This window comes from Petaurus breviceps, unplaced genomic scaffold, assembly GCF_028583685.1.
Source record: "Petaurus breviceps papuanus isolate PSGF00001 unplaced genomic scaffold, PetGlider_PUasm1.0 90897, whole genome shotgun sequence".
Classification (NCBI taxonomy): Eukaryota; Metazoa; Chordata; class Mammalia; order Diprotodontia; family Petauridae; genus Petaurus; species Petaurus breviceps.
Genome location: NW_027187374.1, coordinates 7298590 through 7323096, shown reverse-complemented (window position 1 = coordinate 7323096; position 24507 = coordinate 7298590). Strand labels below are relative to the sequence as shown.

Here is a 24507-nt window from a genome sequence, read left to right as displayed (position 1 = left end):
AGAGGAGATTACAGGGGACTTTTTGCTTGCACTGAGGCAGGATTCTGTTGATTTGCCCATACTCTGATCATGGTCACAAACCTGGGTGGCTGTCTCATGGTGAGGGAGGAGCACTAGCACAGCAGAGCTTGTGACCACAGTGGAGGGGGAACCCTCCCTACAGGTCTATGGCAGAAAAAAGTGCTTGTGGATGCTCACAGACCAGATCACAGGTCAGGGGAGTAGTTAACACCTCTCCTTAGATCATACCACCTTGGAAGAACTGAAAACTTACAGGTCCTAGAAGGATCTCTGAAAATAGCTGTACAAACCCCCTGAAGCATGGGACAGTGCACCCTCCACTCTGGAAGCAGAGCTCTACTTTAATAAACAGTTAAAAGTCAAGTAATAAGCTAGAAAAATGAGCAAACAATGAAGTTGTTACATAGAAAGTTACTATGGTGGCAAGGAAGATCAAAACAAACACTCAGAAGAAGACAACAAAGTCAAAGCTCTTACATCCAATGCCTCCAAGAAAAATATGAATTGGTCTCAGGCCATGGAAGAGCTCAAAAAAGATTTTTAAAAATCAGGTAAGAGAGGAAGAGGAAAAGTTGCAAGAGAAATGAGAGTGATGCAAGAAAAGAATGAAAAATGAGTCAACAGCTTGCTAAAGGAGACACAAAAAATATTGAAGAAAATAACACCTTAAAAAAATAGACCAAATGGTTAAAGAAGTCCAAAAAGTCAGTGAGGAGAAGACTGCTATAAAAAGCAGAATTGGCCAAATGAAAAAGGAGGGTTAAAGGCTCACTGAAGAAAATGATTCATTAAAAATTAGAATAGAGCAAGTGTAAGCTAATGACTTTATGAGAAATCAAGAATCAATAAAACAAAAACAAAAGAATGAAAAAATGGAAGACAATGTAAAATATCTCATTGGAAAAACAACTGACCTGGAAAATAGATCTAGGTGAGATAATTTTAAAAATTATTGGACTACCTGAAAGACATAATAAAAAAAGACCCAACATAATTTTTCAAGAAATCATCAAGGAAAATTGCTCTGATATTCTAGAATCAGAAGGTAAAATATAAATGGAAAGAATCCACTGATAACTTCCTGAAAGAGATCCCAAAACGAAAATTCCCAGGAATATGATAGCCAAATTCCTGAGTTCAAGGAGAAAATATTGCAAGGAGCCTGAGAGAAACAATTCAAGTATGGTGGAGTCATAGTCAGAATAATACAGGATTTAGCAGTTGCTACATTAAAGGATGGGAGGGCTTGGAATATGATATTCCTGAGGGCAAAGTTACAACCAAAATCACCTACTCAGCAAAACTGAGTATAATCCTTCGGGGGGAAAAATGGACTTCAATGAGATAGAGGACTTTCAAGCACTCTTGATGAAAAAGACCAAAACTGAATAGTAAATTTGACTTTCAAATACAAGCATCAAGAGGAGCATAAGAAGGTTAACAGGAAAGGGAAACCCTAAGGGACTTAATAAGGTTATTCATAAATCATAAGACCTTTCTCATTATTAGGGTAGTACAGCTGTAATGGATTGAAGAACAGAGAATAGAAGCTGGAAGAACAATTAGGAGGCAATTCCATTATCTAGGTTAGAGGTGATAATAGCTGTACTAAGGCTAAGGCTGTGTCAATATTGAGAAAGTGACTTATGGAAGAGAATTTGAAGAGATGAAAATGGTAAGAATTGACAAATGTTTGAAAATGGAAGCAGAAGGAAGTATCAAGGATGATATTGAGCTTTCAAACCTGGGTGACTGGATGGCTGATAGGAAATAGGGAATTTGGAGGAGGGCTGAGTTTAGGGGGGAATGTTTAGTGTAAAGTTTTAGGTGCATTGAAATAATACAGTCTAACCTGTGTGCGAATTACCTCATATGTTCATATAATTCTAAAGAGTAGCATGAAATTGCATTAAAACATTACTTCATGCTTTTAATCAAATTTCTATCATTTTATAAATTTTTTGCTTTTTTTTTTGGAGGGGGAAGGCAGGGCAATTGGGGTTAAGTGACTTGCCCAAGGTCACATGGCTAGTAAGTGTTAAGTGTCTGAGGCCAGATTTGAACTCAGGTCCTCTTGTCTCCAGGGCTGGTGCTCTATTCACTGAGTCACTTAGCCTATAAATTTTTTTAAAAAGATAATAAAAGCAATGATACATGAATTATCAAGAAAGACCATGGTATCTCTCTGCAAATCTTTCATATGATAGACGTGTTTCCTAGAAGTGGTGGATTGACTAGGAAACTGATAGAGATATGTAGTTTTCTACTATGTTCTTCAAACTTTACATATTTATTATTTAGTTACCTTGACAATTAAAAAAAATCAATACGGTATCCTTGAAGTGGGCTAGATCCGGGAGTGTGCTGGTAAATGTTTAATAACCAGTCTCTGAGGATATGTGTATGAGTACATGACACACCTTTAAGTTAAGTCTGCTTCACTAACACTTTCTCCATCACTTTTGTAAGTGTAGACAATAAAGCAATACATCAAGCCCTCATTTGTAGCATTTGTTGATTTATGAGGGAAGTACTCATCCTGAAAAATCAACCATCAGCTCTCATGAGCCTCTATGAGCTGACTCCAGCATGCTGATAGGGATCTCTAGTTTTTCTTTTTGATGAACACAAGAAGGAAAGTCTAAGAAACTTAGAGAGTCAGATAATTTTAGAAATGGAAGAAACTTAGGAAATCATATATTCTACCTTCTAATTTTAAAGATGGGGCAAAAGGCTGAGAGGTTAAGTGATTTACTCAAAGTCAAATGACTAATAAGTGATGGAGTCTGGACCCAGTACAGGTATTTTGACTCCAAGTGCTTATTCCACCATGCTATATTTATCTTTAAAGAGCAAGGTACCAATGGAGATGAGAAAAGAAATAGGTGGATTATATACCTTAATTTACAATGGGATGCAGTGGAAGTAGCATTGAATTTGAAATAAGGAGTGATAGAGTTGAACTATGAGTAACAGAAAAATCAAGGAAGGTATAACTCATGAATGGGGCATGACCATCTCTCTGGATTGGCTCATTGCAATTTATCCTAACACTGGCAGGTCTCTGGTTCCCAGAGATAGACCCTATTATGTAACTATGAATCACATTCTCTCAATATCCTAGAGGTAACCCTCTTATAGGTGAGTATACTCACCAATGTAGCTCATATGCCCCCACTGACCTGCTTCCCATCATATACAAAATCAGTCAACATGATGCCATTAACTTTTTTTTTTTGCCTTTTGGAGGGCAATTGGGGTTAAGTAACTTGTCCAAGGTTACATGGCTAGTTTTTTTGTGTGGGTATTGTGTCTGAGGCCGGAACCGAACTCGGGTCCTCCTGACTCCAGGGCTGGCACTTTACTCACTGCGCCACCTAGCTGCTCCCTACTGTTTTTCTCTTATACAAGACAGTTCAATCTAGGGAGTAGATGTAATAAATGACTGCCATATAGAGACAAAAGACATCAACAAAACTAATTAAAAACAAAAAACCTGTTTACCTTCCAGTGGTAGTGAGGCTCTAGCACACAAAGGATCACAGGCATAGAACTAGAAGGGCCTTTACAAGTCATCTGATCCACCTTTTTCAATTTACATATGAGGAAACTGAGGCCCAGAAATGTGGAATGACTTGTCCAAAGTCACAGAGGTAATAAGTGGTATTGAGAGAATTCAAAGTGAAGAAATTACATTAATTCTATATCATTTATAATTTAGTCTATTCTATAATTGAGTCTATTCTGTATTGCTACCTCATTTTGTATGACTGGTCAAGCCCTACCTGTCTCTTAGACTATGAACTAAGTTTAGGAATTTAGTTCACCTGCTAATCACTGTTCTATTTTTGCCTCAAAGAAATCTGTTATCCTTGAGGAATGCAGGTGGATAACAGGCAGTCGGGTCTAGTATCTTTATACCACCAGGCTACCTTTCAAGAATGTCCGGTTTATCATCCAAAGAAGTCTGATCTACTATATCTAACCTTACAGGTAGACTCAAACAATAGACAATTTTTTTTTTTTTTTGCTTTTTGGAGGGGGGAGGGTAGGGCAATTGGGGTTAAGTGACTTGCCCAAGGTCACATGGCTAGTTTTTGTGTTAATAAGTATCTGAGACTCGATTTGAACTCAGGTCCTCCTGACTCCAGGGCCAGTGCTCTATTGACTGTGCCACCTAGCCACCCCATAATGGACATTTCTTAGTCACAGGAGGGAAGGAAGCAAGCCCCTCATTTCCAATTTTCAACCAACTGTATTGTCCTCACATGATGCTGCCAGTCCTGTAATCAACTGAACTATTTTCCTTTTTTGGCCTTTTTTTTTTTTTGGAGGGGGGAAGGCAGGGCAATTGGGGTTAAGTAACTTGCCTAAGATCACATGGCTAGTAAGTGTTAAGCGTCTGAGGTGACATTTGAACTCAGGTCCTCCTGACTCCAGGGTTGGTGCTCTATTCATTGCGCCACCTTGCCGCTCCATTATTTTCTTTACCTACCTAATTCTGTTCTTTGTTTTATGATTATAAAAAGGAGCTGTGCTTCTTCCTCTGGGTAACTGGCCTAATTGAGGTATCGATTTGACCCACTTTATTAAAAGATTAGCATCTTGCTAATAAACTGATACATCCCAGAATTCTGCACCTCAATTTACCTTTATTAAATTCTAGTGAGACAAAACCCAAGTCCTATGATTTAAAATCCAGTTGTCCTAATGCTAAACTTATAACACTGAGAGCCACCTAACAATTAATGATGTGCTACTGCTTTAGATCATATGCATCTATGTTTCCACTCACTTCCTTGGCTTTACCTAGGATTGCCAGTGTCATGTCAGTTCATTAGTTTTGTCTGCTCCTTATGTAGACTTGCCCTTTAGCTCTTAACTTTTTTTTTTTTGCTTTTTGGGCAATTGGGGTTAAGTGACTTGCCCAAGGTTACACGGCTAGTTTTTGTGTTAAGCGTTTGAGGCTGCATTTGAACTCAGCTCCTCCTGACTCCAGGGCTGCTACTCTATTTACTGCATCACCTAGCCGCCCCTGTTCTTAACTTTTTATCTTCCCCCTTCCTTCCTCCCTCTTAGGTCTAAAATTTCCTGTTTTCTAGAAGCATCTAACTGCTGCCTCAGGAAATTCCTATATATAACAGTGAACCTCATTCTTCATCCTGAGAAATACTACTGGGCACATTTTAAGTCCAGTAAAGGTGTTTATTAGAGCACTTTCACCTTAAGGCATTTCAACAATGTTTTACATAAAAAATAAGCTTCACAGCATTTAGTTTGCACATTTGATTTTTATCATGAGAGCTGTAAATATTCTCTGTTTTTCTTCATTTTACCTTGAGTCTTGGGATCACATATGATGTGATATCATAATGAGGGAGAAGAGAGTAAGGGAGAGAGAGAGAGAGAGAGAGAGAGAGAGAGAGAGAGAGAGAGAGAGAGAGAGAACACATAATATTCATTAATATTAATGAGGTTATCAGGATTCATCTTCTTATATAACCATCCCCTAGGTCCACATCTGACTCTGAAGAAACACTTTCATCAGAGGAAGAATTTTCAGAGCAGAGGGATTCTTTAGAGGGGACATGGAAAAGTGATGTCTTTACACATGTAGCATGAGTTATATGTTGTAATTCAGTCCCATCTGAATCCACTAAGTTGATTTTGTCTTCTTGCACAGGCAATAATATCTGAGTGGCATCTTCTTCTGGTCCTTTATCATCTCCACAGTCTCCCACAAATACAGAGCTTAAATTCACATTAAAATTACAGCAGTCGTCTGACCTAGAAGAAAAGGTATTACCTTCAGAAAGGTGGTTCCAGATATGGCGCACTCTACTTTTATCTGGACCAGTCTTTAATTGATATGATGTGGCACTCTCTGTGTCAGACAGAGGAGGGTCAACCTCAGCACTTTCAGTTTCATCTGGGTCTGATTCAGTGGAATTATATTCTTTCCAGCAGAATTTGGAGTCCTGACTTTGAGATCTACAGGTAAAGCCATTCACGGTGTAGTTATTTTCTATTCTCTGAGTTGATTCACAATCACTGTCATTTTTGTCATCACTGTCATTAAACATCTTTTTCTTCTTTGTCTTGTAAATGATGTCTACCCTTGTAATTTTCACATAAGGCAACTGAAGTGGACGATGTATGACAGTTGAAAAATCCTTAAAGAGAACAGAAGGAGGGGAGGAGAGATTAATGCTGAAGTTTTGCTTTTTATAGTTCATCAACAATCATCATTCCAATTTCAAAATCAACAATAATAAACTCCTGAGACTATTAGATTGCAAACTTTTCTGTCCTACCTCAATTAAAATATATGAGAAAATAAAAAAATATCAAGCATATTCTAAAAGATTTATAGGAATTCTAGGCAGTTCCTTAGTGGACACTTGTCCAAAATTTCTAGTTCTTTCTCTTGCTTGTAATATCTTCCACTCTCCTATTTGTTCATGTAGTCCTATCCTTCCTTCAAGGGGCAATGAGACACCACTCTTTTCTGGAGACTTGTCCTGAATTACCTTAGCCCTCAAGAAGGATTTCCTCCTCTGAACTCCTAAGGTGTTTATTATCTACAGCATTCATTTGATGGATCTTAAAATTATTTATATTTTTTAAAAAGTCATTTGTCGTGTCTTCCCAATTAATAGCTAATAATAGCTTATGTTTATATGTCTGGATTACTAGTAGATTCAGCCTACAGGGCAGAGACAGCATTGAGGAGAGATACAGAGAGATAGTTGTCCAAGGGAGGAGATGCTGTCTATGCACTCAAGAAAGAAATAGAGCCTGGGAGCCCAGCTAATAGCCTGGGGTACAGAGAGCTAAATACAAAGGGAGATTTGGGAGGACTCTACAAGGAGAAAAAGGCCCTTCAGCACCAGAAGTTGTGAGTCAACCTTTGCCCCATGTAAGTCGCCATTTGCCACATCCTCCACACATGTCTCTGTACTCTAAATTTGAGCCCAGTCCCTAAGAAAATGGTACATGTTTGTGGGAGAGGGTGGCCAAGACTTTTTGGAGGAAAATGCTTTCTAACAATGTTACGCCATTTGTGAACCTTTAATAAGAGATAATTAAATCTACCTTTCTGTAAGATTTATTCAGTTCTGAGAATATTAATCCTACTATTACTGATTTATGTACTACATATTTTCATAATTCAGTTTACTTTTATTTTATGAATTTAGTTGCCATGTCATTTTGTGTCAGTCCCCTGGCTGATTGTTAATGAGAAGCACATTGGTGGGAACTAAGGAGCTAGGGTAGTAGAAGTAATGACCTACAGGGTCACTCCAGCATATTGAAAACTCCTCTGGGAACCAATCTATGAGTATGAAGTACAAATTGAGGGAGAAGTCCCAGAAAGGGCATTTTAGTAAGAAAAATGAATAAATACTAAACAAATAACAAAATAATGAAGTAAATCACCCCATATTTAAATATAATAATAGTAATCACTATGTTTTTTTAAACAGTAAAAGATTGACTTACAGGGTTAAAAAAAGCAACAAAAAGGATGATGAAGGGATTGTGTCCTTTAAGAAAGGACATAAAGAGATAAAGATATAAGTGGAACATAAGGACATGGAAGTGGTGGAAGAGTAGAACTTGAAGTGTAGAATAAACATTTTGGTCTCCCACAAGTATGTTAATGAATTTTGTGAGAAAGAAAGAGTGAGGGGGGAGGTATGGGACAGAGGGGGATAATAATAATAAGATCTAACTTTTATATAGTGTTTGCTATGTGCCAGGCACTGTGCTAAAACACTTTATACTTATTATGTCATTTGATCCTTACAACAACCCTGAGTCTGAATTTGAACTCAGGTCTGAATGTGTGAAGAAGCATCCCTACCAAGACTATGGGTAAAAAGTGAAGGGATGGTGATTCCCACTGTCTCCTGTCAAGGAGAAGGTACTATTGGAGAATGAGAGATGGCAGAAAGGAGAGAATGAATATGGGAGACTGGGAGAGACAGTCCCACCTATGGCAGAGAAGAGAGTCCCACTAAAATGCATTCCCATGGGGGAGAAGGTTTGTGCCTGTGATGGGTCTCACTCGGGGTTTAATATGTGAGGAGCTGGTGCACTGGGAGGTCATCTTCTCTGAGACAGTGTTGTACCCCCATGGATAGCAATCTGTCTGATAGCTGGAACTCAGAATAGTGGAGGGGACACAGACCTCATTTCTTTGAAAAATAGAAAGATAAGGGAGAAGGCATGAGGTAGGAGTAGGTCAAATAATTTGAGACACAGGATAATTTCTGCCACTCGACTCTGACTTGTCCAAAATTGCTTCTCTCATGAGTTGCCACTTCTAAGAATGAGGTATAGCAAAAAAAAGAGGATGACGTGGCACAATCTATAAAGCAAATAACAGCAATGCACTTCATGATAGGAAGATTACAACTATACTTTGGAAACTTTAACCCCGTGAGGAAGAAAGAGGGGCCAGTTGAGATTATGTAAGAAATTGGTAGTGGACCCAGTCAGAACCATTTTGTAATTTTCTCCAGCTTCATTCTGTAGCATGGGAATAAAATCTGAGGTAGCAGAGGGCAGGATTGGTGACAGGATAAGGGGGCAAGGAATTTGAGTATATACAGTAGAACTGATTTACCAAAGGATCAAAATAAGGAAGGGAGGAGAGTGTAGCCAGTACAAGAGTGATGGCTTGAGGAAGAATATTATATTCACATATAAGAATTTGTTTAGCCATCCTCCAATTCGTAAGAATTCACTTTGCTTCTAGGTGGTTTTTTTTTTTTTGCCATTACAAATAACGCTACTAACAATATTTTGGTATACATATGTTTGTGTTGCACACATAATGTTGAGATTTTCTCCTAGTAGAGTCCTCCCAAAGCTTCCTTTGTATTTAGCTCTCTGTACCCCAGGCTATTAGCTGGGCTCCCACCTTGAGTGCATAGCCAGCACCTCTCTCCACCATCACCAATCCTCTTCATGAAACTATCTCCTCCCTTGGACAACTATCTCTCTGCACCATTGTCTGTTTTCAATGTTGTCTCTGCCCTGTGGGCTGAATACATCATCTCCTAGTAATCCAGAGATATAAACATAAACTATTAGCTATTAATTGGGAAGACAGGACAAATGGCTCAACATCATCCACATAATCTCAACATTATGTGTGTGTGTTATCCACATAATGTTGGATAAATGAATATCAATAGTTTAGCAACTAATTAATCAATGAACATTTTGTTAAGTACATGCCATGCTCAAAATATGCTATGGATTGGGCATATAAATACAAAAATGAGACAAGTTCTGATCCTAAAGAGTTTATATGAATGGCTTTTCTCACATAATTACAAACTGTTTCCCGGAACAATTGTATCAATTTAAAGTTCTCAATAGTGTATTAGTGCACCCGTTTTCTCATAGACCTCCAAATGAGACTTTTTTATTCCTTATTATCTCTGCCAATTTGACAGATGTGAGGTGAAACCTCCAAGCTGTTTTAATTTGCATTTTTCTTATTATTAATGGCTTAGAGTTTTTCCCCCATGATTGCTGATTATTTGTATTTCATTTATAAAACTGTTCATCTCATTTTATTACTTATATGTTAGGGAATGGTTCTTGGAACATATATTATCTTTGTTTTGCTCACAGCACCCACTACAACGTCTCATTCATAGTAGGTAATAAATATTTATTGAATTAATTCTCTTGTCTCTCATTATCTTAGTTCTGCCCATTTAGTATCTGCATTTTAAATAGTTTCTTGGAAATTGTGTAATGTTTTCATATAATATTGTTCAGTTATGTCAAAAAGCCTACAAAGGATAGACAAAGAAGGACCTTTGAAATTGTTATAAAGTATCTATCTTAAAAAAATCACCCCTAGTATTATATGAAATGGGAAAACACTAGAAGCTTTCTGAGTGAACAGAGGAATAAACCAAGTCTGCTCCCCTTTCCTGCTACTACTTGACATAGTTCTAGAAATACTTGTAATAGCAATGAGAAATTAAAGGTATAAAGATAGGTAAAGAGACAAAATTATCCCCCTTTGCAGATAACATGATGCTTTAAGTAGCAATGCCTAGAGTAGGAGCAAAGAAATCAATAGAGATGATAAAAACTTTACTGAAAGCAATAGAGATAATAGTTTCAGTAAAATAGCAGGTTACTAAATAAACCCTCAAAAATAAACTATTTCTACATAGCAAAAACAAAAGCAGGAGGGAATAACAGAAAAGGAAGTTCCATTCAAATAACTACAAAATGCATAAAATATCTGCGAGTTAATCTACCAAAGCATATTTAATACCTTAATATACAATTGTAAAATGTTCCACAAAGAAATACAGAACAACCTAAACAGTTAAAGGGATAGTCAGTACTCATGGCTGTGTTGTGCCAATATAATTCAAATGGCAATACTAGAAAAATTAATTTATATTTATATAATTTATAGACACCAGCAGGGTATCAAACTCAAATAGAAACAGGGATGCCAGCTATAGCATATTGACTTTCAAAATCACAAATTAACATTATCTAGGTTGTACTGTATTTTAAAAATTTTGTTCACTTACATTGGGTCAGGGTGACAAGTTTGATACCTCTGTGCTATACCAATTAAGATACCAAGAGGATATTTACAGAGTCAGATAAAATGATGCCAAAATAAATTTGGAGGAACAAAAGATATAGAATTTCAAGGGAAATAAATTTTTTTGAAGGAAGAATGAAGTACTTCCAAATATTATATTATAATTATATTATAAATATATGAATTATAAATTATATTATAATTATATTATAAACTATAATATAAAGCAATAATGACCAAAAGCATTGGGGACTGGCTAAAATTTTCAAAAATTAGATCAATGGAAAAGACAGGCTAAGAAAGATTCAGGAACAAATAAACTAAATAACCTAGCATTTGATTAACTTTAAAAATTTACCCAGGAAAGAACTCCTTATCTAGTATAATAAAATTAATAAGACAAGGCTCACATGACCCTCACTTATAGCACATATAAATGACTCTGATCACATTCATTGTTAGGACATTCTACCTTAACCTGACATAAGACTTACTATATATTTAATTAATCTATCTTGAACTATATAGTGATCTAGTGGTACATTGGATAATTAATTTCTTGTTATTAAATTTGTAACCTCTTTGTAATTTACTCAATTTCCCACTCTAATTCATTAAGTATTCATTATTCAGTGAATTAGAGAAACCTTTCTTAGTAGTAATTACTATTATATATGTATTAAAATTTATGAATATATTAATATAATTTATTAACAAATTAGGGCAATTAAACTGTAGACACATATGCAATATATTGGCTATGACAAATATCACCACTAGAATTACCTCAGACCAACAAAAATATCCATAGTTGACTTTTCTGGAAATTTCATCTAAAATATGATCAGAGTCTTTTAAAATATTATCTTCATATTTCTCTTCAGGATTAGTTCTTTCTTTTTGTCTTCTCTCCAATAAACAAAAGAAATATCCCCAAATATACTGTACTGCTACCTCCTTACTGACTCTTCATAAAATTCTCTTTATAGGTTTTGCTCTTCAATTAGCAATGAAAATAGTTTTCATAAGAAGTCCATTTTCATCTTCTCTTTCTGTTACATAAATTCTTCCTAGATCTTCATGAATCACAGATAAACACCCTGACTCAATAGAGAAAGACACACATAGCATAAATTCTTCATAGATCTTCATAGATCTACACACACATCGTTTCCCTGATTCAATAGGGAGAGGTACTCCAGTCACCTTCTCAACTGACTTTTCACAGATCCCCATGGATCACAGATGAATGCACATATGTTTTCTATAACTGTATAGTGAAAGGCATTTCATATTGATCCATTTCCTTTTAAGATTTAATTTTTGTTTAAGCCATTTCTTAACTGTCACTTCAAACTGTCACTCCCAATAATTAATCTGAGGTATTAAAGTGACAGTAGTAATATCTAGAATCTCTCTGATACAAACAAAGAAAGAATCACACTGGGAAAACTAGAAAGAAGTATGATAGAAATCAGGTTTAGATCAACAACTTAGACTGTGTATCACAATAAACTAAAAATGGATATATGACTGACTATTAAAGCTCATGCCCTAAAATGAATTAGAAGAGAAACACATCAGGTACAAAGTCACTGCTATGACCTGGAGGGTGAATTCTGAATTAAACATAGAATAGAGAAAATAAAACAGATAAAGGAATAAAAACAAAAGATAAAACGATTAATTCCTATTACATGAAATTAAAAACCTTTTATGTGAACAAAATTAATGTAATGAAGACAAACAAGGAAAGCAACCAAATGGGAAAAATTTTTTTTATCAAATATCTCTGATAAGGGTCTGGTACCCAGATATATAGGTAACTAACAGAGATATATAAATCCAAAGGTAGTCCCCATAGATAAATGGTCAAAAGTTATAAAAAAACCCAGCTCTCCCAAGAACTAATTGAAACTATTAACAGCTGTATAAAAGAATGTCTCAAATGGCTAATAATAAAACAAATATAAAAATCAAAAGAATAAGCAAAGGCAATAAAAGATGGGAATAGTTGGAAAGGCTGTTGAAAGATGAGCACACTAATGAACTTCTGGTGAACTGGATAATCAATCTGAACATCCTAGAAAAAAAAAGGAATTATTCAAAGAAAGTTGATAAAATGTCTGTACCCTTTGACCTAGAGATTTCACTGCCTGGCATATATCCTGTTGGAGGTGGGGAGGATGGTCAATGATAAAAAGAAAAAAAATCCCTGAGTACTTAAAATAGTTCCTTTTGTTTTTAGTAAAGAACTAGAAACAAAGTAAATGCCTTTCAGTTGAACTATAATCCTACTACAGAAAAATAACTATAATCCTACTTTAGAAATCTCCAATGGGAGAATAAATTTCATTCAAAAAAGCCAAAAGAATGTTTGAGTTCTAACCATACCAAGAGTAAAAAATAAAGTTTAAAAAAAGTGAAAAAAATACTAAGTAAATACTTTCAAGATGATCTGGTCATATGATGTACATATTTATGGTAAATGAAGGTGGGTCAGTGGATAGAGCACCAAGTCTGGAGCCAACAAAACCTTAGTTCAAATCCTGCCTCAGAGATCCAATTGACTGTGTGATCCTGAGCAAGTCACTTATTCTTGTATGCCTCAGTTTTCTGAACTGTAAAATGAGCTGGAGAAGAGAATGGCAAACAGCTCCAGTATCTCTACTCAAAAAAAAAAAAAACAACAACTCCAAATAGGGTCATAAAGAATTGTATATGACTGAAATGATGGAACAACAACATGTACAAAGCACTCTGGTAAGTTCTGGGGATGCAAATAGAAAAGTAAGACAACACCTGCTCTCAAGGAATATTACTATGCTGTAGTAGCAATGAATATACAAAGAAACATGGGAAGATTTATAAGAACCAAAAAAGTAAAACCAAAAAACTAAACTGGAAAAAAGTGAGTATAACAATGAAAGCAATACACACAATGACTACAAAGTAAATAGAAGAACAATCTCTACAAAATAATTGAAACTGAATTCGATGTAATTATAATGACCAATCTTGGCTTCATATAATATATCTGCAGCAGTTCTTTGTAGAGGTGGGGGCTATGGTTATGTACATATTGCATATGATGTCAGAGTTTTTCCAATATCTTGACTACTTTGGCTTAATTGTTCTTTTCTCCTAGTTTTTCTTTTTTTGTTATTAAGTGGCATCACTCTGGGAGGGGTTGAAGAAGGTTATTTTGGGAAATGTAGGTCACATTAAAAAGATAACAAGAAAATTTTGTTTCAAAAATATCAAGGGAAACATGGGAAACTTAAATCACTAAAGAAATGACACACATCCAAGAAATTGCTAAGTAATAATTCAAAGGAGTATAGTAGTAAATAGAAATTGAGCATTTGTCTTGGAAATCCATCTTCACTGGGCAGACTTTTTTTTTTTTGAAGTCTTTTTTTTGCCTTTAAATTTATTTATTTATTTAATTTATTTTAAAAATGAATTTGTTCCCTTTTAGTTTACAGGATTCAATTCCACAATTCCTTGAGTTTCACATTTTGTCCCCCTCCCACCCCTCCCCCCATGGCGGCATATAGTCAAGTACAGGATCTGTAAATACTTTCACATTATACATTAGTCAGGTTATAAAGATGGATTGTATCAGATGGAATGAAAAATGGTAAAGGACATAAAACCAAACAAGAGAAGGAAAAAGATCAGGTATTTTGCTTCCACCTGGATATAAACTTAGTTCTTTCTAGTTCTTTCTCTGGATGCACATATTTCTCTCCATCCTGAGTCCTTTGGGATTGACTTATATCACTGCATTGCTGACAAGAGTCCAGTCCATCATAGTTGGTCATCACACATACATTGTGTCTGTAATTGTGTACAAATTTCTCCTGACTCTACTCTTCTCACTCAGCATCAGTTCGTATAAGACTCTAAGGTAAATATGAAGACTGTCTGCTCCTCGTTTCTTATGGCACAATAGTATTCCATAACATGCATATACCACAACTTGTTCAGCCATTCCCCAATTGATGGGCACCCCTTTAATTTCCAATTCTTTGCTACCACAAAAAGAGCTGCTATAAACATTTTTGTACATATGGGTCTTTCTCTCATTTCTATGATCTCTTTGGGATATAACCCTAGGAGTGGTATTGCTGGATCAAAGGGTATGAAAGTATTTATAGCCCTTTGGGCATAATTCCAGATTGCTCTCCAGAAAGGCTGGATCAGTTCACAACTCCACCAGCAATGCATTAGCGTTCCAATTTGCCCACACCCTCTCCAGCATTTGTCATTTTCCTGTTTTGTCATCTTAGCCAATCTAACTGGTGAGATGTGGTACCTCAGAGTTGTTTTGATTTGCATTTCTCTAATCAATAATGATTTATAGCATTTCTTCATGTGCTTATAGATTTCTTTAATTTCTTTCTCTAAAAATTACCTGTTCATATCCTTTGACCATTTATCAATTGGGGAATGACTTGTATTCTTATAAATTTGACTCAATTCTCTGTATACTTTAGAAATGAGTCCTTTGTCAGAGACATAGGTTGTAGAGATTCTTTCCCAATTTTCCATCTCCCTCTTAATCTTGGTTACATTGGCTTTGTACAGAAGCTTTTCAATTTCATGTACTCAAAATTATCCATTTTACATTTTATAATGTTCTCTAATTCTTGTTTATTCATAAAGTCTTTCCCTCTTCACAAGTCTGACACATAAACTATTCCTTGTTTTATGAGACTGCTTACAGTATCAACCTTTATACCTAGATCATGCACCCATTTAGATTTGATTTTGGTATATGGTGTTATATAATGGTCTATGCCCAGTTTCTGCCATACTATATTCCAGTTTTCCCAGCAGTTTTTGTCAAATAGTGAGTTCTTATCCCTAAAACCAGGGTCTTTGGTTTTATCAAACAATAGATTATTATAGCCGACTTCTGAATCTCATGTGCCTAATCTATTCCATTGATCCACTTCTCTATTCCTCAGCCAGTACCAAGTAGTTTTGATGACTGCTGATTTATAATACAGATTGAAATCTGGTACAGCTAGTTCGCCTTCCCTAGCATTTCTTTTCATTAATTCCCTTGATCTTCTGGACTGTTTATTCTTCCAAATGAATTTTGTTACTATTTTTTCTAGCTCTATAAAGTAGTTTTTTGGTAAATTAATTGGTATGGTACTAAATATATAACTTAATTTAGGTAAAATTGTCATTTTTATTATATTAGCTTGACCCAGCCACGAGCAATTGATATTTTTCCAATTAGTTAGATCTGACTTTATTTGTGTGAAATGTTTTGTAGTTGTGGTCATATAGGTCCTGGGTTTATTTTGGCAGGTAGATTCCCAAATATTTTATAATGTCTACAGTAACTTTAAATGGGATTTCTCTTTCTATCTCTTGCTGTTGAATTTCATTGGAAATATATAGGAATGCTGAGGATATATGTGGCTTTATTTTATATCCTGCAACTTTGCCAAACTTATTTATTATCTCAAGTAGTTTTTTAGCCGATTCTCTAGGATTCTCCAAGTATATCATCATATCATCTGCAAAGAGTGATAGCTTGGTCTCTTCTTTGCCTAATTTGATTTCTTTTTCTTCTCTAATTGCTACTGCTAACATTTCTAGTACCAGATTGAATAAGAGGGGTGATAGTGGACACCCTTGTTTCACCCCTGATCTTATGGGAAATGTTTCTAGCTTCTCCTCATTATATATAATACTTGCTGATGGTTTTAAATAGATGCTACCTATTATTTTAAGGAAGGCTCCATTTATTCCTATAATTTTTAGTGTTTTTAATAGGAATGGATGTTGTATTTTGTCCAAAGCCTTTCTGCATCTATTGAGATAATCATGTGGTTTCTGCTAGTTTTATTGTTGATATGATCAATTATATTGATGGTTTTCCTAACATTAAACCATCCTTGCATTCCTGGAATAAATCCTACCTCATCAAAATGTATTATTCTTGAGATAAGTTGCTGTAGTCTTTTTGCTAATATTTTATTTAGAATTTTTGCATCTACATTCATGAGGGAGATTGGTATATAATTTTCTTTCTTTGTTTTATCTCTTCCTGATTTAGGTATCAGTACCATATTTGTGTCATAAAAAGAATTTGGTAGGACTCCTTCTTCACGAATTTTCCCAAATAGTTTGTAGAGTATTGGAATCAATTGTTCTTTAAATGTTTGATAGAATTCACTAGTAAATCCATCTGGCCCTGGAGATTTTTTCCTAGGGAGTTGAATGATGGCTTGTTCAATTTCTTTTTCTGAGATGGGGTTATTTAAGTAATTTACTTCCTCTTCAGTTAATTTGGGCAACTTGTATTTTTGTAAATATTCATCCATTTCCCTAAGATTGTCAAATTTATGTGCATACAATTGGGAAAAATAATTCATAATTATTGTTTTGATTTCCTCTTCATTGGAGGTAGATTCACCCTTTTCATTTTTGATACTCATAATTTGGTTTTCTTCTTTTTTTTTATCATATTGACTAAGGGTCTATCAATTTTGTTGGTTTTTTCATAAAACCAGCTCAATTTCTATTTTATTAATCTCTCCTTTGGTTTTCAATATTTCTAATTTAGTATTTAATTGGGGATTTTTAATTTGTTCTTTTACTATGTTTTTCAATTGCATGCCCAATTCGTTGACCTCCCTTTTCTCTAATTTAATCATGTATGCACTCAGGGATATAAAACTTCCCCTAAGAACTGCCTTTAATGCATCCCACAAATTTTGGTATGTTATCTCATTATTATCATTCTCTTGAATGAAAATATTGATTGTTTTTATAATTTCTTGTTTGACCTACTCATTCTTTAGGATTAAATTGTTTAATTTCCAATTAGTTTTTAGTCTGCCTTTCCATGGCCCTTTATTGCATATAATTTTTATTGCATCATGATCTGAGAAGGATGCATTCAATATTTCTGCCTTACTGCATAGAATTGTGAGGTTTTTATGCCCTAGAATGTGGTCAATATTTGAGTATGTGCCATGAACCACTGAGAAGAAAGTATATTCCTTTTTATCCCCATTCAGTTTTCTCCAGAGATCTATCATACCTATCCTCTCTAAAATCCTGTTCACCTCCTTAACTTCTTTCTTGTTTATTTTGAGGTTAGGTTTATCAAGTTCAGAGAGGAGGAGATTAAGGTCTCCCACTAGTATAATTTTGCTATCTATTTCTTCCTCTAATTCCTTTACCTTCTCCTCTAGGAATTTGGATGCTATACCACTTGGTGCATATATGTTAAGTAATGATATTGCTTCATTCTCAATGGTTCCTTTTAACAGGAGATAGTTTCCTTCCTTATCCCTTTTAATTAGGTCAATTTTTGCTTTTGCTTTATCTGAGATAAGGATTGCTACCCCTGCTTTTTTTACTTTAGCTGAGGCATGATATATTTTACTCCAGCCTTTTACCTTTACCCTGTGTGTATCCCTCTGTTTCAGATGTGTTTCTTGTAAACAGCATATTGTAGGATTATGATTTCTAATCCATCTGCTATCCATCTCCGTTTTATGGGAGAGTTCATTCCATTCTCATTTACAGTTATGATTGTTATTTGTTTCTTTTCCTCCATCCTATTCCCACCCCTGTTAATGTTCATATTTTTCCTCCCTTCCCCCCCTTAACAGTTTTCCTTTTGACCACCGCCTCCCTCAGTATTCCCTTATCAGCCCCCCTGCCTTTTTCCTCCCCTTTCTCCTTACTTCTTCCCTCCCTACTAACCCCCCCCCCTTTTATAGCCCTTTCCCCCTCCTAATGCCTGTAGGATATTTTTATACTTAATGAAGTATGTTATTTCTTCTTTGCACCAAGAGTGACAGGAACAAATCTCATGTGAAGCTCCTCTCTCTCCCCTCTTTCCCTCTAAAATGATACTTTTTGCGTTTCTTCTCCATAGAGTCCTATGCTTAACTGGTTGTTATTCCCTCCTTGCACCAGAACCAATGAGGGAAAAGCTCATATGATTCCCATCTCCCTCCCTTCTTTTCCTCTGCTATACAGTTTTTATGCCTCTTTGTGTGGCATAATCTACCCTTTTCCACTTCATTCACGCCCTTTCTTCCATTGCAGTCCCTTTGTAGCCCTTAATAAGATTTTTTAAAAATCGTCATTTTGTGTATTTTATACTCATACCCTCTACTTGTCTATAACCAGTTTGCTCTTATCAAATAGCAGGGTGTGTGTGTGTTTTCCTTGTTTACTTTTCTATGTCTCTCTTGTATCTCATAATTGGAGGTTGAATTTTCCATTGAGTTCTGGCTTTTTTTTTATCAAGAAGCTCTGGAACGCTGTTATCATTGAATGACCATCTCTTTGCCTGGAAGAATATGCTCAGTCTCACTGGGTATGTGATCCTTGGTTGTAACCCAAGCTCTTTTGCCTTCTGGAAAATTGTACTCCACTGCCTCCGATCTTTCAGTGTAGAGGCTGCCAAATCCTGTTCGATCCTCACTGTGGACCCTTGACACTTGAATTGTTTCTTTCTGGCCACTTTAAGTATTTTCTCTTTTATCTGGTAGTTCTGGATTTTGGCCACAACATTTTGAGGACTTTTCAGTTTGGGATCTCTTTCAGCAGGTGTCCGGTAGATTCTCTCGATTTCTATTTTACCCTCAGGTTCTGGTATCTCAGGGCAGTTTTCCTTAACGAGCTCTTGGAGAATGTTGTCTAGACTCATTTTTTTCATCATGATTTTCTAGTAGGCCTATGATTCTCAGATGATCTCTCCTGGATCTGTTTTCCAGGTCAGTTATTTTTTCTTTGAGGTATTTTACCTCTTTTTCTAATTTTTCATTCTTGTTGTTTTGTTTAACTAATTCTTGGTTCCTCATAGAGTTATTTGTTTCAATTTGGTTGATTCTAGTTTTTAGCAAATCATTTTCCTTGGTTAATTTTTGGAGCTTTTTTTCCATATCATACACTTTTCTTTTTAGAGAGATGTTTTCTTCATTATAATGTTTTTCTAATTCTGCAATTTTGGTTTTGAGAGAATTATTCATTTTGTCTTCTATCTCTCTCATTGGGTTTTCAAAGTTCCTTTTGATCTCATCTAGGAGAGCCTTCTGTGCTTGGGACCCATTCACTGTTGATGTTTCAGCTGTGGGTGTGGAGTCCACATTGTCTCCCTCTGAGTTTGGTTCTTCCCTCTGAGGACAGTAGGACTCCAGAGTCTTTGTTTTTGTAGTGTGCTTTCTACCCATTTTGAGTCAGGGCACTAGCCATGCCCTTCCTCTAGGGATCCCAAGCCTTTACTGTAGAGGGTTTTGCCCTGGGGAAAGAGTTACTATGTTTTCAGGGTCAGAGGGGGGTTTTGGAGCAGGTGAGGTTCACTCTGTCATCCTGGTGTTTGGAGGTCCTGATAGGGGCTTTTTTTTTTTTTTAATTTCTGGGCTATGAAGTGGTAGCCCCAGGAGTATTTGCTGCCTGGGACAGGGGCCCTTATCTTTGCTTCTTACCTTGCTCTTTCCAGTCCCGGCCCTTTGGTGATAGACCTAGTAGTGGCCCTTGTGGTTGGTGGGAAGACTTGCCCTCTGAGTTGATCAGGCCCCTTCCAGGCCTGCCTCTGTGTCTGCACAGCCATGCCTTCTGGGCCTGCCTCCACTGGGCACACATTACAAGCAATCTTAATGTGGTTGTGATTGTGTGGTTTGTCTTTCCTTCTCAAAAAGGATCATGACATCAGGAAGATATTGCCATGACTTGCAAGTGAATTGGATTTAAGTGAGGGAGGGCTGTGCAAAGCTACCAGCCTCACTTTTCTCCTCCAGAGCCATCTGAGTCCAATGGCCAGATATAGATCAGGATAACTGGAGATGGCTCAGCACAAACAATCTATGATTCATTGCTGGAAGAATGAAAAGACAATCTAACCTTCCATGAATTAAAAACAAGGAAATGACATAAAAGTACATACCAGTCCTTTGGGAGAAGGGATTTGTTTTCTGCATATATATCCTGTTTTTTTCAGTATTGTCACAAGGATGATTATTAAGAAGATGCTAAAAGATGTAGTAAATGATATTATAGCAATTTTTTCTGAACCTGGAAATGAAAATTTTAATGGAATTATTTAAAATAAAATTCAGTATATATTCAAGAGAGGACTACTTCCCCCCCCCCTTTTTAACCAGGAGTTCAAAATTTATGAATTTGTAATAGATCAAGAATTTTTTAACTAAAAGTTTTAAACTATTTACAAAAAAAGAAGGAAATACAGTATATTGTATACATGTCTATTACCTTCAATAATTTACAGGCTGTTTGAAAAATATATTAATTTCAACAAGGTTATGACAAAATTGTCTTGTTTGTTTTTGTGACTCCTCATGAATTTTTCCCTGTGCATTCTAAAACTATTGTCTGTATAATTATCTTAATTTATAGAATGGTCTTGCTTTCTTCATTCTATATCACTTCATGGCTTCCCATATTTCTTTATATTGTTCATATTTCTCATTTATTATAATGAAATAATGTTCCATTAAATTTGATCAGTCATTCCACAAACAATAGATATTCAACTGATTTCCATTTTTTTTTTTTGGTATTACAAAAGGTGCTGGCAGGCATATTCTTGTATAGGTTATGTCTTTTTTCACTCTCAATAACCTCCTGAGAGCAGAGGACAAGTAGTGGGATTACTGGGTCAAAAAGCATGAACATTTTTTTTTGGGTTGTATTTCTATCATTTAATTGCATATTGCTTTCCAAAAGAACATAATCAGTCAAAGCATTACCAACATCTGAGGGGAGAGGTTCAACACCAGATGTTGTCTACATATTTGAAACCACAGACAGGGAACAAAAAATGCTATCTTAAGGGTTTTTAAAATTTCACTTCCCTCAATATGAAAATCTGAACAATTTTTCACAGGGTTATTAATAATTTATATTTCTTTGTTCCCCTAAGCATTGCTTGCTTAAATCCTTTTAAAATTTATCTTTTGGAGAATGGCTCTTAAACTTTACATGTTTCTTTCCTTATTTGGATGCAACCACTGCTTGTTCTAGAGCAAAGATTTGTTTTTTAAAAAATAAAATCAAATTAATCTATTTTGTTGCCTAGGGCTTCTTCTAATTGCTAATTACATTGCCCTTTCCACAGCTGTGACAAATGTAACATTTCATTAAAATCTATTTTTAATGATTTAAAAATAATTAGATCTTTTTTCAAAATAAATTTTGTTATTGAGTTCTGTGAAATATTCTTTTCATAATTTGGTATAGCACTAAACCTGTAAGTTAACTTTGGTAGTATTTTATTACATTGGCACAACCCAGATATAAGAATTTAATATTCAATGCAGCTATTTAAGTTGTTCTTTATTTTTTTTTAAGGAGTACTTATTAAATGCAACCTATACAAGTGTTTAGTTTGTTCTGATAGACTGATTCTGCAAATATTTTAAGTATTTTGTTGTTATTTGGAATGGGATTTCCAATATTTTGCCAGTATAAAAGGAGGTGCTATATATATTTTTGTACATGTGAATCCTTTTCCCATTTATATGATCTCTTTGGGATATAGACCTAGGAGTGGTATTGCCACGTTTTTATAGCCCTTTGAGCATAGTTCCAAGTTGCTTTCTAGAAAGGTTGGATCAATTCACAACCCCACCAACAATGCATTAGTATTCCAATTTTCCTGCATCTTCTCCAACATTTATCATTTTCCTTTTCCTGTCATATTGGTCAACCTGATAGGTATAAGGTGGTACCTCAGAGTTGTTTAAATTTGAACTTTTCTAATCAATAGGAATTTAGAGCATTTTTTAATATGACTACAGATAGCTTTGATTTTTTCTTCTGAAAACTGCCTATTCATATCCTTTGACCATTTATCAATTGATGAATGACTTGTATTCTTATAAATTTGACTCAGTTCTCTCTATATTTTAGAAATGACATCTTTAGGTGAGGCTAGGTGGCAAAGTGCATAGAGCACCGGCCCTGGAGTCAGGAGGACCTGAGTTCAAATCCAGCCTCAGACACTTAACACTTCCTAACTGTGTGACCTTGGGCAAGTCACTTAACCCCAATTGCCCTATCTCCTCCCCCTCTGAAAAAGAAAAGCAAAAAAATAAAATAAAGTTTAAAGAAAAATGTGGTCTTTATTAGAAATATTGCCTCTAAAAATTGTTTCCCAGCTTTCTGCTTTCCTTCTAATCTTGGTTGCATTGGTTTTGCTTGTATAAAATCTTTTTAATTTAATGTAATCAAAATTATCCATATTGCATTTCATAATTCTCTCTATCTCTTGTTTGGTCATAAATTCTTCCCTTCTCCATAGATCTGACAGGTAAACTATTCCTTGATCTCCTAATTTACTTAGGGTATCACCCTTTATATCTAAATTGTGTACCCACTTTTACCTTATCTTGGTATACAGCATAAGATGTCAGTCTATGCCTAGTTTCTGCAATACTATTTTCTAGTTTTCCCAGTTTTTGTTAAAGAGAGAGTTCTTATCCCAGAAGCTGGAGTCTTTGGGTTTATCAAACAGTAGATTTCTATAGTCATCGACTACTTTGTCTTGTGTACCTAACCCCTTCCACTGATCTACCACTATTTCTTAGCTAGTACCAAATAAATTTGATGACTGCTGCTTTATAATATAATTTTAGATCTGGCATGGCAAGGCCACTTCTCTTCCATTTTTTTTTAAAAGCAATGGGGGTTAAGTAACTTGCTCAAGGTTACACGGCCAGCTATATCTGGGTGTGGTGCTAAGTACTTCTGAGCCTGGATTTGATCCCCAGGTCATCCCGACACTGGAGCAGGTGCTCTTACTCGCTGTGCTACCTGGCTGCCCCTTCTTCCATTTCTTTTTATTAGTTCCCTTGATGTTCTTGACCTTTTGCTCCTCTGGATGAGTTTTGTTATGATTTTTTTTAGCTCTATAAAATAATCTTTTGGTAGTTTGATTGGTATGGCACTGAATAAGTAAGTTAATTTAGGTAGAATTGTCATTTTTATTACATTACCTTCACCTACCAATGAGCAATTGGTATTTTTCCAGTTATTTAGATGACTTTATTTGTATGAAAAATGTTTGGTAATTTTGTTCATATATTTCCTAGGTTTGTCTTGGCAGATAGACTCCCAAATATTTTACACTGTTTACAGTTATTTTAAATGGAATTTCTCTTTTTATTTCTTGCTGCTGGGCTTTGTTAGTAATTTATAGAAATGCCAGTGATTTATGTGAATTTATTTTATATCTTGTGATTTTGTTGAAGTTGTTAATTATTTCAAGTTTTTTTTAGTTGATTCTCTAGGTATACCATTATATCATCTGCAAAGAGGGACAGTTTTATTTCCTCATTGCCTATTCTAATTCCTTCAATTTCTTTTTCTTCTCTTATTGCTAAAGCTAACAATTCTAGTACAATATTAAATAATAGAGGTGATAATGGGCATCCTTGCTTCATATTGACCTTATTGGTAAAGATTTTGGCTTATCCCCATTATATATCATGCTTGCTGATGGTTTTAGGTTGATACTACTTAGCATTTTAAGGAAAACTCCATTTATTCCTATGCTTTCTAGCATTTCTAATAGGAATGAGTGCTATATATTTTGTCAAAAGTTTTTTTTTTGGATCTACTGAGATAATCATAGGATTTATATTAGTCTTGTTACTGATATGGCCAATTATTCTGATAGTTTTCCTAATAGTGAACTAGCACTGAATTCCTGGTATAAATCCCACCTGATCATAGTACATTGTATTCATGATAAATTGCTGTAATCTCCTTGCTAATATTTTATTTCAAAATTTTGCATCAATATTCACTAGGGAAATTGGCCTATAATTTTCTTCTTCTATTTTGGCTCTTCCTGATTTAGGACCATATTTGTGTCATAA

The 24507-nt window shown here is 35.3% G+C and overlaps 1 protein-coding gene across 2 annotated transcripts in view; it reads right to left on the bottom strand.

Annotated features, from left to right (window-relative positions):
- Positions 1–24507, bottom strand: part of IL10RB (interleukin 10 receptor subunit beta) — a 147942-nt gene that overhangs the window by 74825 nt on the left and 48610 nt on the right. Inside the window, exons 8-9 of one of the 2 annotated variants that reach the window (XM_069074918.1) lie at positions 20553–20680; positions 5206–6194 (exon numbers count right to left, since the gene is read on the bottom strand). The exons of the other annotated variant lie outside the window; for it this stretch is intronic. Coding sequence (XP_068931019.1) covers positions 5508–6194; positions 20553–20680 — 815 coding nt within the window. The 3' untranslated portion in view covers positions 5206–5507. Of the gene's footprint in view, positions 1–5205; positions 6195–20552; positions 20681–24507 lie in introns of those variants that run through there. 2 annotated transcript variants of the gene reach the window in all.